Below are 15,198 nucleotides of genomic sequence, written 5' to 3' on the forward strand. Positions count from 1 at the left end.
GGAACCTTTCAATATATATAGAAGTTTAAAAATGGAGAGGTTACTGTTTATGATTTAGCAGGTGTGTGTTTAGGAGAATAGAATGTTGTTATTATGGCACATTGACACAAGATTAAAGTCCAGTGTGGCAACTGACAAGACTGTAATGAGCAAAATAAAAACAAACAGTGACGCTTTATCCTGTTTTCACATCCGTTGTGGTTACCCAAGAGTTGATAGCAAACTGTGAGAAATTAATGATGTGAAACCAGATTTCATCTGTATTTTCTCTGTAAGTTCTTCTGAATTCTAAAGCAAAAAGTGCCAAACCACATCTGCAAAACCAAAGTAACTATTGATATGTATCAATTTCATTTCAGAGAACTTCATTAAAAATTTCAGCATTCTCTACAGTCCCCTGAAAAGGCATCTGGTTGATGACCCTTCAGTCCATTCTGACGAAGAGCATGTGGTGACTGAAGTGAGCACGAGCACCTTCCAGCAGACCGTGTTCCTGAGTGCCAAGGTAACCGCTCGTCACAGAGCAGGGCACGCATTTTGGGGAGGGAGTGTTTCATACTGATATGCTTTCTTACTTATAACATAAAATACAGTGTTCTCTAAGAATTCAAAAGCTTTCCCATTGCATGCTATGAAAACAGACGTTATCCTGAGTACAGTTAAATTGCCTTGATTTTGTAAAATATGTGATAGTAAGGAAAATCCATTGTCATTCGAGTCTGCAGTGAATGTCTGCATCTCCAGTTGGTTTCCAGCAGCCCCCAGCCCTGCTTTGCCAGTTAGAGGCAGAAAGCAGAAGTCTGGACATCATTTTTGCCCCCATATGAAGTGTACAGTCAATGTTAGATAAATAGGAATTTAAGATTGCAAAAGAATCTTGGGAAGTGTAGCAAACTTTGGTGCATTTTCACTTAAAGGGAATGGTCCTAAACTAAATGTCTTTTCATTTTGACTTTATGGAAAGAGAATTCCCCAATAATTTTTGTGTATTAACTCAGAGAGCAGCAGTGAATAACTTACAATAAAGTTCATTAATATTAGGAAAAAATTGCTTTCACATTTCAAGAGTTCCCATGCTAGGTGGTGTGAAAACTCCTCCTTTCTGCAGATTACCTCCAACAGATAATCAAACTCTTCTCCATTTCATTTTCCAGAATGTCTTGCTGCTGTATTACGCTCAGTGGTGTGGATTCTGTGCTTCTCTTAATCACATCTTTATTCAACTTGCTCGGCTTTTGCCTCCTGACAGTTTCACTGTGGCAAGGTAAAAAGATTCTAATTTCATCTTTCCAGAATAATTTAAGATCATTGAGGTCATCAGCCTAGAAAATAAATACTTTTTTTCTCTCTACAGCCGTGCAATATAGATGTGAATGTCATCTGCTTCATTTCTCTTTGAATGCATTGTTTGTTTTCCTTTGTATATATTTGGTGGTTTTCAATCTCACTGCAGTAGTTATCCACTTTCATTAAAATTAATTTTTAAACTGTGCAATTAACCTTGAAACTTCCTAATTTCAGGCAGTGAATCCATAATTTTGTGGTGATTTGTAGCAAATAGTAATATGCTATTTGTGTGTGTGTGTGTATATATATATTTGTTAGCAACATCATTTGCATCACAAATCTAAAATGGCAGTCTACATCCTATGATAAAGAAAATTAACTCTACCCCAGCCAAACCAGTTTACAGAAATATATTTATATCTATATATGCATGTGTGTAATGTACATTTTTTATATATATGTTAAGTACATATTATATGTAAAAAAACCCATTGTTTTCTTTGGTGTTTCCAGGGTTATTAATATTTCAGTGCAACTGAAACATTCTGGTTCATGTATGTGATAATAATACCTAAATACTTAAAACATCTGCTCTGATTGCATCTTTATTTGATTCTGACTGAACTTACTCCAGAAGACAGCATGAGATGTAGAGAAAAAATAAATCAATTAAAAATCTGGGTTTTTATCCCCTGTTTGTATTGTGGCTTTATTGCCACAGATGTGATGCTGTTCCCAAGGCTACATTCATTCTCTTGCCTGACTTTGAAGTTCTCTCCTTTGCTCCATTATTTTCACAGCAGTATTACTGATGTGATTGTCTGTTTTATTCTATAATAATTTGTAATTAATAAGAAATTTATTTGTGAAAAGAAGCCCTAAAATTCTGAAGAAAACAGCAGTAACAAACAGTTGAACCATGGGCTCCTTTCTACTCATAGCTTTAGGGAAAAAAGTGCCTTTAAGCATGTGCTTATCCTTGGAAGAAGCAAAATAATTTACTCCCAAAACTACCCAAGGGGACAATATTAAGAGATGTACTTGAGGAACAAATTAGGGACTAAAAATAACTTGTCTCAAGTTTGGTGTGTCTGTCTCAGAAGGAAGATGTGTACACAATGTGTGCACTGTGTGTACACAGAGAGCAACTGGGGTTTAATTGCTGCCTGAGAGCAGTTGCAGAATTGAACATTCTATTCTAGAGAAAAACCCACACAGATATTTGTTAAACTGAGAGTCAGCAGCTTGAATATTGGTAATTAATTCTGCTGACTCATATGCACAATGTATTTCTGGCAGAACACATTTAGACTTACTTTCACAGATATTTAAGATTTCCTTCTTCCCAATCCCTACAATGGCATTTTACAAGAAAATGCAGATTGTTCATCTGCCTGTTCTCTTCATCAGTGTGTCTTTTCCTCACAGAATTGATGTGACTCGAAATGACCTTCCCTGGGAATTTATGACAGACCGTCTCCCTACCATTTTATTTTTTCCTCATCAGAGGTAAAGTAATTCTTGTCCCTGTGGTTTTTTAACTTCTATTTTACTGAGCTGCAGTAATTATCTGGCATCTGGTACGTGTCTTAGTAGAGAAAAAAGCCAAAGATAATTAATTTTTTTTATGTGCATTCTTACCACATGCATATTTTAACGAAAAAAACTACCACGAAAACAACAAAATAACCCAACCAACACTCCCAGATTTCCACCCTTCTCCCTCAAGGGCTCTTACCATCAGCAAATGGGAATTCAGTCTACTGGTACTGGGCAGCTACATACCACAAAATCTCTGAATCTCTGTCTTAAATTTTGCCATTGATGTTTTAATCCAGTACAGTGTGTGATATAAACAACTGTTTATATCAGTTCTGAGCCACCCCAACTGCTCAGTTTCCTGTTTATTTTTTAGGTACTCATTTTGTCTCTGTCTCTGTAATGCTCTAGACAGTCTCTGGAAGGACAGACTGAGTACTTTTATTAAGATTATTTTTGTAATGTTCCACCTGGCTTTATAAAGGTACCTTACCTCTAGTCATTGCTTTCACTCTTGCTTTCCTCTCCAGTGTTTTTTATATTTTGCTGCATGTGGGTAATCAAGAAAATTAGGATCTGATAGTATTTGTAGTACCTGTAGGACTACTAGAGTAGCCACATATTCATTTTGGATATAAAGGTGCCTCATATTAGGGCTTTTTAATGCAGCTTCTTATCCATTTGCCTTATGAGACAATTTTTGCAAATTAACTCTGTTCTCAATTTCTTTCCACCACATGCTGTTAATATTTTGTTCTGCTATTTGTTTTAAATAGCCTTTTAGCTTCTTTGATACATGCTGTGGTTTTGATCAATAAAAATGGATGATGATGTAATAAAACATTACCACAATATAGTGAGTCAATTTTGATTTAGCATAGGCTATTTTTTGCCTAAATTATGTCATGATTCTTTAATCTGGGATGGGAGCTGATAGTCAGCTGAGCAAGCTGCTGATGGTAATTACAAGAGTAACTTGGTCCATCATCAGGAATCTGCAGGGGAGGAGAACTCATGGTGCTCACTCTGCCAGAAATAGCTTAATCTTGATGAGCAGGAGCCTCATCTGACTGAAGTTCTTGAATTATTGATAAAAGATGGTATCTGTCTTCTACCCACTGTACAGTAAGTGGTTTTCAGTAAATGAAATGAGATGGTTTTATATCCCCCATGTTTATGAGTTGGATTTTACAGAAGGCATTTTTGAGGGAAGTGTAATTGTAAGGAAGGAACTCCCCTGTTCCAGATGCACATTGTAACCAATTCAGGACATGATGTCACACACAAGGGGACATAAAGAGTTCTCTGTGGATTGTGTTGTACAGGAGCACCAGGAGGCTTTAGGCTTTATCCTTCAATCTGGCTTTCTTGCTTTGCAATCGTTTTTGTTTGGGCTTATTCTCTGTCCTTTTTCTCACTTACATAATTAACCTATATCTGAATGTATGCTACTTACCATTACTCCAGTCATCAATTTGACAGCCAGATGGAAGCAAACTAAGCTTTTCTCCCTTGTTTTGATGGCTGCCTCAGGAAAGAGAGAATACACTGCTGACTGGCAAAGCTGGAGCAGACCCAAAGTGATAAATTATTAACTGGCTTCCCAGTTGTCCAGGGTGAGGTGGAAGTGGCTGTGCTGCAGGAGGAAGTGAATTTGTGTTACACTGGAACATGCTGAGTGAAGGGCTGAAGGTGCAACTGGTTCAGACAGAAGAGCAAGAGCGAGTTCCAGTCTAGTCCTTAGAGGACAGTTAGCCTCACATGTGTGCACAGGGTTCACAAAGGGCAGTAATTGTAACATTTGTCACAGCTGGATGGAGCTGGTGTTTTTTAGTGGCTGATAGTCTTGAGGAAGAAATTTGGTACTTGCTGTTCTTGGCCTTTCTTGGTGTAACAGTTTGTGCTGTTGTAGAAGGCAAGGAGGTTTACCTGCTCCATAGGCTGGGCTTAGTATTCACAGCTTCGGGGGGGAAAACACCAATAGAAACCAAGAGAAAAACCTTGTTGGGTTTGCTTCCTTCATCACCTATGACATGAGGACAAAGCAGTAAAAGGAACGAGTAAAGAGATTTATTTTTTGACAGGGCCTTATTTCTGACTAAAGTGACTTACTGTTTAAAAGTAGACTGCTCCCTTGCCATGCCTTTCAGGTGCTGGAACTCACTAAGCTACTTCCAGGAAAACAGATTCAAAAGAGTGATTTCCCATTGTGTAGCTTTATATATCTGGACTTCAATTCTAAATAATATATGTAGACTTAAGAACATTTAAACATCATCCTTCAACTTACAAATACTAATGGCACTGCACTCTGATCATACAGTGATGTTTCCCTGTGTACTTGAAGCTCATGACCCATGATCATGAATATTTCTTTTTTAAGAATGAAATTTGTCTTCTGAGATTTAACAGAATTTTTTCTTCAAATAACCAGTCCCATGCAGAGATGCTTAAAGCACTCAGACTGGAACACAGGGAAAAGTGAACATCAAAAGAAAATCTGTGTGATCTGTCTCTATTACATGAGTTTAGGTTTCTCTTAGCTGCTGTACTAACCATACTTGATAAAAAGTAAGGTATCAAGTTGGAGTTCAACAGCAGATGCTTAGGTAAAATTATGCTTAACCTTCCAGAGTACTTTACTATTCACTTGTTATGTCCTTCTAGGAAGGAGCAAAGTGTGAAGTTCCCTGAAGACTTTTCAGTTAACCTTCCTAATCTCCTGAAATTTGTTTTACATCACTCAAGTCTTTCTTCGTCAGAGCCCTGTACCAAAGAATGCCTACACAAAGAGTCGGTTCTACAGCAAGGACACATCTCACACTTGGAGAGAGAAATTCAGAAATTAAGATCAGAAATCAGTGCCCTTCATCAGGCCCATGACCAGCTTGAAGCACAGCTCTCTGAAGCCAGGAGGGAGGAACAGAGACTACAGCAGCAAAAACACACACTGGAAAAGCAGCACAAGACTCTGCAGCTCCACAGTGAGCAATTACAGGCCACATATGACCAGAAGAATCAAGAATTGTTAGAAATGGCTGAAAAGCTTCAAGAATTAGCTGATGCATCAGAAAACCTCCTTAAAGAAAATGCTTTACTGAGAATTCTGGTAGCATCAAGAGGAGGAAAGCTACAGAGCAAAGATGAAATTGAAGAACCCCTTCAATCTGAGCAAACACTTCCTGAAGATAATGATATATCACTTCCAACAGCTACTGCTGCTTTAGAGGAAAAAAGGATTGATAATATTGATACCATAGAAACAGAGGACAGTAGTGGAAATAGGACAGAATAATTGCTTACACAAAGTCAAGTGATGCAGTATTGGGTAGGTATTTATGCAAATTTTATTGACATTCATTGTAAATAAAGACTTCCCCCACATGATCTAGAAAAAGAAAAATCAAATGGAATATTTTTGTATACTTGAAAAACTTATTAGATACCCCCATCTTAAGAGAAGAGGAGAATGGAAAACACTTTCTGCACTTTACTATTGCACTAACTTGCAAACACCTATCCATTGAAATGAAAGATACTGGTTTGTAGGGGCAGCAGTGTGCAGCACCTCTGACTAAGGACCGGTTACTTTTCACTGGCTTTCTCTTACAGCTGCTAGGAGGGAAATCAGACCTTTGATTTATACTTTTCCATAATTTCTGAAATTTGCCCTTTACACTGCATTCTCTTTGCTGAATTAAAATAGATACTTTATCTGTGTAATCAGTAAACTTGAATGGACAAAGTCATCTTGCTACAACTGTTCTGTTCTCAAACTTCAGCACTTTGTATCACTTTTGTATACTGGTATTCTGATTGTCTGGAAACCACAAGAGCCATGTGTGAACTGTTCTCTACAGAAAACTAGAGGAAATCTTATTGAATTAATCCTTTTTTTCTTTGCTTTTTAGAGGTCTCAAATACAGCTATTTAAGTGGACTGGTCTGACTATACATGCAGGTCTCTTGAGAGCAATATTTTAAAAAGCATGTGTCAGGGTAAGAACATTATCAGCTGTACCCCATGTGTTGTATTCAAGAGGCAACAGCAGGAGCTTTTTACTACTGACAGCATTTTTTTGCTTCAAATTACAGCTTTCAATTTTAAAAAGGCAAATGTAGCACTAACAAAGCAGTTCAACATCTTAGTGTAGAAGAAGGGGACAACTTTTTGTCCTGGCCATTCTTGCCTTGCATATAGTTAAAATTCTCAAGCAAGCTTGCTAGGCCTTAAGTTATTCCATATGTACAAGTACAAGAAGCAAGTCTAATGCTTCCTCTGGAGCTGAATTAAGGCTAGGCAATTAAGTATTTAAAAACATCAGTATGCAAAGGAGGCCATGTATAAAGTAATAGAAAACAGGCCAGTGACCTCTAAGCATGTGTGCCTACATGAAGAATTTTAGAATACATAAGCTGCCAGTGGCTGCTCAGTGTTGTTCCTTCTTCTCTCCCCAAACCTTTGCAGTCCAGAACTTTCCATTTAACACCTTTTTACAGTTCCTATAGCTGAACTCCAGCACAGAGCAGGAAATGTGTTGTTCTCTGGAAAGACTCTGGAAAGACAGTTTTTAGCCATTGCTTGCTAAAAACTGCTACAAACTGACCAGCAATAACCCTTGCCCCTGTCAACAGTAGAAAAGACTGAAACTTCTCCTGTTGTAGTACAGTTATACTACAATCAAAAGTTCTATACAAGATGCATTAACTGAATTCTACAGTTGTCTGGCTGCATGTATTACAAAATGCCTTTTTGTAACAGGCTGATAACATACACCCTAAGTACACAAACCATGGTTCTAGGAAGAATTTATACTAGTTACACTTAAGCCAGTTTTGCTAAGTAACACTTAAGCAGTTTCAGCACACAGACCTATGGAAGACAGAAGCCTGCTCTACTGCCATTTCAAACACCTGGAAACCATCTGGACTTTCCCTGAGGGTTCAGTATCCATCATAAGTTCCCAGGCTGGAACCCATCAAAATGGCAGTTTCCTTGCAGTAACTATATAGAGAACTTAGTTCTAGCAGCCAAAAGTGTAACCAACATAGCTGCAGCTAAAGCAACTTTTCCTTTCTTGCTCCTGTGTTTCCTACTTCAGCACATTACTGAAGGCTTATCCCTTCTTTTTAAATGAAGTACTCTGCATCAGTCCAATAAACTGTTCAGAGGAGGAGTTCTGGCTGCACACTCCATCTAGTAGCAGAAGCAAGCTGTAACTGCAGATCTGGTTTGGAAGGTCTGGAGTCCCATCCATGGTAGTGGTTCAGGAGTCCCTGTGTATTATATACAGTTGCATCATATGCTACAGAACACAAAGCAGGAAGTCTCTGGCAGCCTATTTACAGTTAGTTCACAGTTGTAAAGTAGTTCACATTACAGTAGTAGCTCCATCAGAATAGGCTCAGCTAAACATTCAAGTAACAAAGAACAGTAGTAGTCTCTTCACACCAGTATATATAGCACTGTGCCCATTGCTGGCAATGGACATTACACCAGGCCAGTCATCTCCTGCCACAGAGGAATTAGGATACACAGCTGATGCAAAGTGCAACTTCTCAGTGCATGCAGTTGCAACCAAAGCTTATTTAATTCTCATCAGGATGTTTTCTGATGAGTACTGTGCACGAGCCCAGGTTCTTCACAGTATTGAGATGCTTCTGCTGGTTACACATCATGAGCACAGCCCATCTGCAGTTGTTGCTCTGAGTTAGCTGTGTACTTCTGGGCCATTTGGAGTTAGCTTAGCTTTCCTCTCCACACAGGGTCCTTTAGCAGAGTACTGCACCAGCAGAAAGGGCTCTTTGGTTTCTCCCTCACCCACAATGCTTTCCTCATCCTCAGACTGGCTGAGCTTCTGCAGGCGCAGGTAGCACCAGCAGCCCAGAATCAGAGCTCCCAGAGCCGCAATAGCGATCAGGGTAACGATGACAGTCACCACTCCCGTGCTGGGGCTGTGATCTGTGATGGACATGGCCAACAGTTCAGGCTCTGCTCTTCTTCAGGAGATTTTTCTGTCCTCACTATCAGTCTTGATGCATCTTCAAACTCCTGCAGGATTAAAAATAAATAATGAATTTGTGCAGATTTACTGCACTCAGCAAGATTATATTTATGGCTGGTATTGTCCACAAGGGCATGTGATCCTCTTGCACTGCAGTGCTTTGTGCTGCTCAGTCACAGAATCACAGAACCATGTTTTGGCTCCTGATATGCTTGAGATAGCACATGGTCAACCTACTAAGAGGTAACAATTTTCACAAGGAGGTACAAGACAAGACTGAAAGCTCTATGGAATAATAGTTTAGCACAGGGAGATTTAAGACTTCATACAAATGCTGTATCACAAATCTGTGACAAGGTAGCAATTCAGCTGCCTTTAGTTTTCCTCAAGGAATACTACAGAAATAGTACATTTGAGTGTCTGGCCTTTTTTAAAATCTAATTTACAAACATCCTTCTTATATACTAACAGTTCCAGGACTGGTAAGCTAATTGTCAAGATAATTGCAGTGCTAATGCATTACTATAAGTCTGTCCATAACACTGGTCTGCTTACAAGGGCTGGGTACATGGTAACTAATTGTTTGTTCATTGAGCACATAAAACAGTTGTTGCTATTTTCATAAAAAGCAGGTAGAGCTGTATTTAAAACTAACAAAGCACAATGGAAGATTCTGCTCCTCTTAGTGCCTTTAAAACCACAAGAGAAACATAGTCCATTAGGACTGCAGCTGGAATTGGAAGAGAGGCAGCAGCAGGAAACTGGAAGAGCTCCAAGACTTCCTCACTTTGCTGTAGTGTGAGCAGTAAAAAATATACAGGTAATGTCTTTTGCTACTTCTTCCAAATTCACAACCCTATTTTTAAAAGTCATGTGAGCCTTGTCTTTAGTTTCAAAGTTACTGTTTACAAAGGTGACAGCTTCACTTTCCTTCCTTCAACTAGGACATAAAAGTTAATGAATGAATAACTTTGCTTCTTTCCTACTACCCTAGCTCTTTAACAAAACACAAACTCGTGCAAGACTATAGTAGAGACCAGAGCCAGTCCTAGCCAGGAACATCTCTTACCTCTGTACTACTGTAAAAATCAGGTTAGGGCTCAATGCTGCCATTTCAGGTACAAAAGGTGCAGTCCTTAGAGGCTCTAAGGCCAGCTCCAAGTGCTCACGTGCCTTTCTCTGGACCTGTACCCACTGACTAGCAGTAACAGCAGTTTCTTCTGGCTGCCAGTCCATTGAGGGTCACACACACTTATCCAGGAAAGGCTCCTCACCATCACTGCTGCAGTCTCAGCTGCAAGTACAGCATCTTCACACAAAAACCCCTCGGAAGGAGTCAGTCTTAACCCACCCTACCCAGGACCACTGGGTTACAGTGAGTGTCACCCACCTGCATTTCAACACGAGTCAAGGCGATTACAGTGCAGGATCCTTACCAAGACAGCTCAAACCAGAGACCAAGTTTGCTCCTTGATGTGTCATGGAATAACAGAGCCATGTGCATCACCATTTCAACAAGGACACCACTACAGAGTTTAACACGTGCCATTAGAATCCAGTGTCACATAGCTTGCAGACACTCTGGTTACATTTCCAGCCCTGTAAACTACAGCAATCAATAGCTTGTAGTGGATCTGATACAACCAGCCAAGTTCTGCAGACTCAGTTTTGCCTAAGTAAAAAACCAAACCTGACCACACCAAACACCCTCAGCAGGGCTGTGTGCCCACTGCAGCCAGAGAATTCTATGATTTGCAATAATCACCTTGGTTCTGCAATGCTTATTCAACACAGGGTGATCAGCTGAGGGTGATTTAGAGTGACTTTCATGTAGTTCGTTTTCCTCAGGGCATGTCTGAAGAGCAGCACTGTTTGATCCAGCCAAAACAGTACAGCATCAGCATAAAAGATAGTTTACCTTGCTTCACATGCAGACACTGCACAGCCACACTGAGGCTTCTTTTGCAGCTTGCACTATTATGACCGCCTACTGTTCCTCTACAGCAGTTTGGATCAGCATATAGCCCTTACATGAAGCAGTTACTGTCACCTAGAAAATAGTTTTTCATAGTGGAAACTATTGCAGATGCTACCCCTCCACCAGTCTTTGAGTAGACAGCATCAACTATATCAAGTATGAAACTGTTCACATCACCAGCCTCTCTATCACCAGGATTTTCTGGCAATCTTGTTTCAGGATGCACAAGATTGATTTATGATGACTTGACAATTTTGAGTCCAACACAGCAACTTACAGATTCCTCTTAAAGATCTTTCTTGGCCAAATCCATAGGTTACCTTTAAAATTCCACATGTTTTCTATTTGATTGAGAATTCAAAGAACTTCACCTCTCAATGACAAAGTGCAGGCATCCTGCACAGATATCACAAACAACTAGTTTGTAGTTAGTAGTGTGTGACAGTAGCTTTAGATAGTTTGGAAGCTATAGTGTTGTTGCTAGCTCACACTTCTATTTTTCTGGCTTTAGGTCATTGTACAGCTAGAACTAAAGCTCTCCTGCAGTTGTAGTTCTACCCTGAGCACAGTACATTTGCATGTTGTAACTATATCAGCAAGAACTTTCAGAGAAGCCTTGGCATTGTGTTGTTTTCTGGACACACAACTCCAGCCTTGCTGTTCTTTCCACCAGCAACTAAGTGGAATCCAGATTAAGCTGTCTCTGTACTCCCCTTCTTCATAGGGGAAATACTGCATTTTGTAGATCCCCTTGAAGTGATTTAAAGGCCACAAATTGTTCAGACTCACTTTCCCCTCAAAGCCTACCTGAGCTAAAAGCCCTATGAGCATACAAGGAGCAGCACTGCCTTTGTTCATCACTTTTACTGGAAGATATTAGAGGCTGTAAATTCCTGATCTTCAAAGGGATTGCCATCACCATCCATATATTTGGTGGCACTTGTAGAGCTACGTCCCTTCCCACCACACTTGCTGTCAAATCAAGCATCTAAGCATATTTACTCATTAGCAAGATTAGTCAGATGACTGGTGTGAACTGCAAATAGCCTATTTTAGTTCTTACAGCAATCAAGCAGTGAAAACATCAGCTAGAAATCATTTTTCCATAATTAACTTGCTTTTCTTTTTTGCCTAATACCAGCTTCTACTCAGAAATTCATTTGTGAATTTTTATTATCCAATTCAGAAGCTGTAACTAAAGGACAAACAGAAAGGCAGTCTGAACTGCAGAAGGCTGCTAGGGGACAAATGCAGTGCAGGACTGAAATTAGTTCCTAAAGCAAGTTTTTCATTATTACAGGTATTATGCTACTAAGGTCACTATTTTTAATGCCCACAGGCATGTTTCACTGCTACCATTCAAGCCAAAGCTGTAGGGAGAGGCTTCAAAAGCAAGTTTACTATAGTTCACTAGATATACTGAAGTCCTCATCAAGCAGTTATGTTCAAGGTTCAAGTATTAAGTATTTTGCCTTTTTTGGGGGGGGTGGGGAGGTGTCAGGGAGAGGAGGAGGTGGGAACTACTGTATTACAGTATTCCACCTAAAGTAAGTTAAATGGGCCACAGTAAAGAAGTGAAAATAAAACTATAAAAGTGACCTTCAGCTTAATTTTCTTCAAAAAAAAAATCTGAACTGTTTCCTTAAAAAGCCTCCAACAACAGCTTCTAAATCAACATGCTTCTAGTTGTAAAAAATGCTTTCTCCTGCTTCTCTAGTAAAATCCCTTTTGAGGAATGCTGCATACTCATCACAGTAACACCCTTCTTGCCAATGGAAGACAAGGGGAGAACCCACTGGGAAGATCAGTGCTGTACATTTACCACTGGCACACAAGTGTGTATGGCACCCACACTACCCACAGAATGCAAGGCTTTTAAAATACAGGAGTGCTCAGGCTTCACCACTTGCACATAAAAAAATGCCATCACTGTTTTTCTTCATTAACTCCAGTTAATACCACCATGTGATAATGCCAAGTTACCTTGCACAAGCTGGGGCTTGGCCAGAGGCTATTTTAGAAGCAGGGAGCTGTTTAGTAGAAGGTTTCAATGCAAATCATCTGTTCCCACCCTTAGTATAGTTTTGATGAGGAATAGAAGAACAGAGCTTTTCTGTGGCTAATTAGCTGTGGACAGAATTCCAAGAACTTAGCATTCAGGCAATTGTTAGAACAAAAGCCAATACCTAACAGCATTAGCTGGAACAGCAGTTAGTTCCCACATGAGGTGTAGTGGTACCTAAAGCTTAATCAAGATTCACTTTTAAAGCTGTGCACCAAGCTAAACCACACAGAAGTTGGTAGTTTACAGAAGACAGCAAGATGGAGAGATGAGAGAGCAGTAGTCTAAGATGTTTTACAGACATGACAACAGTTGGAAGAGCAGACAGACTTTCTCAGCAGCACAGTAAGTGGAGGAGGTTTATGCTGTAACTGCCTGTCAGGCAAGTCAGCCAGTTAATGCAGAACTGGAAACAGGCTTACAGCGTTAAAACCATGGTGACTTCAGAGGCAATTGCATGGCTGGCAAAACATCTGTCAGTGTCACAGCCACATGGTGCTCTAATGAAAAGTCTGTCCTGACACGGTAAGAGTCACTTATGACATTCCATTACCAGAAGTACTATGTTGCATATATCCCCTGGCAAAGCTTAATCCTTGATATATTAGAAAAATTACTGAGATGCCAACATTAAGTTTGCTGATAAACACAAGTTTTTTTTTATTTAGATTCAAGGTAGCTCTCCAAATATATCATTTTGGGGTTTTTTTTTAATGTCTTTGTGTAACAGCAGGTACACACAGCACCTGATGTTTCTGACAGTCAAACCATTTTTATACACAGCTCAAATCTTTAGACAGCAAGTATGCCAGGAGTCAGTCACATACCTGCAGGAAGCAGCTCTGGCTAGGAGTCCTCTACACACACAGTTTCTGAATCACCTTATTAAAGGCGAAGGTCACACTGGTTTTGGATCTTGTCTGGCAAGTCTTCCTTCTTGTTCTTCCCCTGTGGAGAGTGATCACATTGGTCTCTAGCTGCTCTGCATCCTGAGTGCCTTTCACTTTTAGCTTTCCAGTGACATAATCATGTTTAACTACTAGCCAATCTGGCACTGCTGTCAGGGAAAGATCCCTTACTGTTTCACCTACCTGCTAATCAAGGTAACAGTCTCACAAGTGGTTTCAAGTTCTTTAGGTTTATTCAAAAGCAGTATCTACTGACAAATGTAATGTCTACACCTACACTTGTGTCAGGAAAAGGAAGAGCACGAGATGCCACGGTACACTGCAGATACTCAGAGGAAGGAACAAGACTCAGTTTGAGCAACTTGTGTTACCGAAAACTCCCGGACTGTCACTACAAAGGTCGCTTTGGACATAACCCTTCAGCACGTACCGAACTCCTCGCACTGGGCGAGCAGGTACGAGCCTGTCCAGTCGAAAGGAGCCCGGCGCCCACCCCGAGCAGGCGCCGACGATCCGTGAGGCATCGCCTTGTGACTGCAGCACGGCAGGGCGGCTGCAAAGCGCCGGGAGACGGGGCCGAGCCCCGGGCCGGGGGAGCCCCTAGGCACCCACGGGGCCCACGCGAGGCCTGCGGGGCGCTCAGCACCGCTCGGAACCCGGTAGGGCCGGGCGCGGACACAAAGAGCGAGAAGGGGCGGCCCCGGCCCAGGGCGGGGGAACTCGGGGGGAACTCTGGCGGCCCCAACCCCGGCGCGGGTCCCTGCCCGCTTCACCGACCCCCCGCCCCGGCTCACAGCACGGCGATCCCGCCCACCCCCGCCCCGCAAGGAACCGAGCCGCGCCTCCCCCCGCCCCCGGATCGTTCGCCCGCGGTCACCATCCCGCCGCAGCCCAAGGCACCCACCAGCCTCGCCGCGGCCGCGGCAGCTCCTTCCCCGCCCGCGCCTCCGCCTTATAGCGGGGGCCGGGCGGCGCCGCGCGGCACCAATCGGAGCCCGGGCAGCAACAGCTGACGGGCGGGCCGCCCGCGGCCCTTCCCTCCCTTTCCGTGACAGCCGCGGCGGGTCCCGCCCCGCGCCGCGAGGGGTGAGAATGGAATCACAGAAGAGAATCGCGGAGTCGGAGAATCATAGAGGCATGGAATCGTGGAATCATCGAGGTTGGAAAAGATCTTTAATACCGTCTAGTCGAACCGTCAATCCAGCACCATCAGAATCACCCCAAAATCTCTAAACCACATCAGCCAGCGCCACATCCAGACGCCTCTTCCTCTTAAACATCACCGGGGATAGTACCGCCACCACCGCCCTGGGCAACCTGTTCCATTGCCTGGCTACCCGAACAGCCGCCGCCTCAGCTTAAAGCCATTTCCTCTGGTCCCCTCACTATGGGCACGGCAGAAGAGACCGGCCCCCAGCCC

General features: G+C 41.8%; 2 protein-coding genes across 4 annotated transcripts in view; one reads left to right on the plus strand and one right to left on the minus strand.

Annotated features, from left to right (window-relative positions):
- Nucleotides 1–6,575, plus strand: part of TXNDC11 (thioredoxin domain containing 11) — a 28,175-nt gene extending 21,600 nt beyond the window's left edge. For both annotated transcript variants that reach the window (XM_071444225.1, XM_071444226.1), the window contains 4 exons: nt 360–505; nt 1,155–1,264; nt 2,716–2,796; nt 5,494–6,575. In XM_071444225.1, coding sequence (XP_071300326.1) covers nt 360–505; nt 1,155–1,264; nt 2,716–2,796; nt 5,494–6,121 — 965 coding nt within the window. In that variant the 3' untranslated portion in view covers nt 6,122–6,575. The remainder of the gene's footprint in view (nt 1–359; nt 506–1,154; nt 1,265–2,715; nt 2,797–5,493) is intronic.
- Nucleotides 6,151–14,810, minus strand: SNN (stannin). Of its 2 annotated transcripts, none has more exons than XM_071444227.1 (3): nt 14,683–14,810; nt 13,698–13,818; nt 6,151–8,877 (listed from the first exon to the last, which is right to left on the minus strand). In XM_071444227.1, the coding sequence occupies exon 3, from the start codon at nt 8,798–8,800 to the stop codon at nt 8,537–8,539; it is 264 nt and encodes an 87-aa protein (XP_071300328.1). In that variant the 5' UTR covers nt 8,801–8,877; nt 13,698–13,818; nt 14,683–14,810; the 3' UTR covers nt 6,151–8,536. The 2 variants fall into 2 exon arrangements, with proteins under 2 accessions (XP_071300328.1, XP_071300329.1); XM_071444228.1 differs by lacking the exon at nt 14,683–14,810 and adding an exon at nt 14,209–14,513.
- Between the last annotated feature and the right edge of the window lie 388 nt (nt 14,811–15,198).

This window comes from Agelaius tricolor, unplaced genomic scaffold (assembly GCF_023055355.1).
Source record: "Agelaius tricolor isolate 1412-34295 unplaced genomic scaffold, bAgeTri1.0.p SCAF_19, whole genome shotgun sequence".
Classification (NCBI taxonomy): domain Eukaryota; kingdom Metazoa; phylum Chordata; class Aves; order Passeriformes; family Icteridae; genus Agelaius; species Agelaius tricolor.

Excerpts from the sequence above, each read along its gene's own strand:
- SNN (XM_071444227.1), bottom strand. The coding sequence starts at position 8,800 with ATGTCCATCACAGATCACAGCCCCAGCACGGGAGTGGTGACTGTCATC.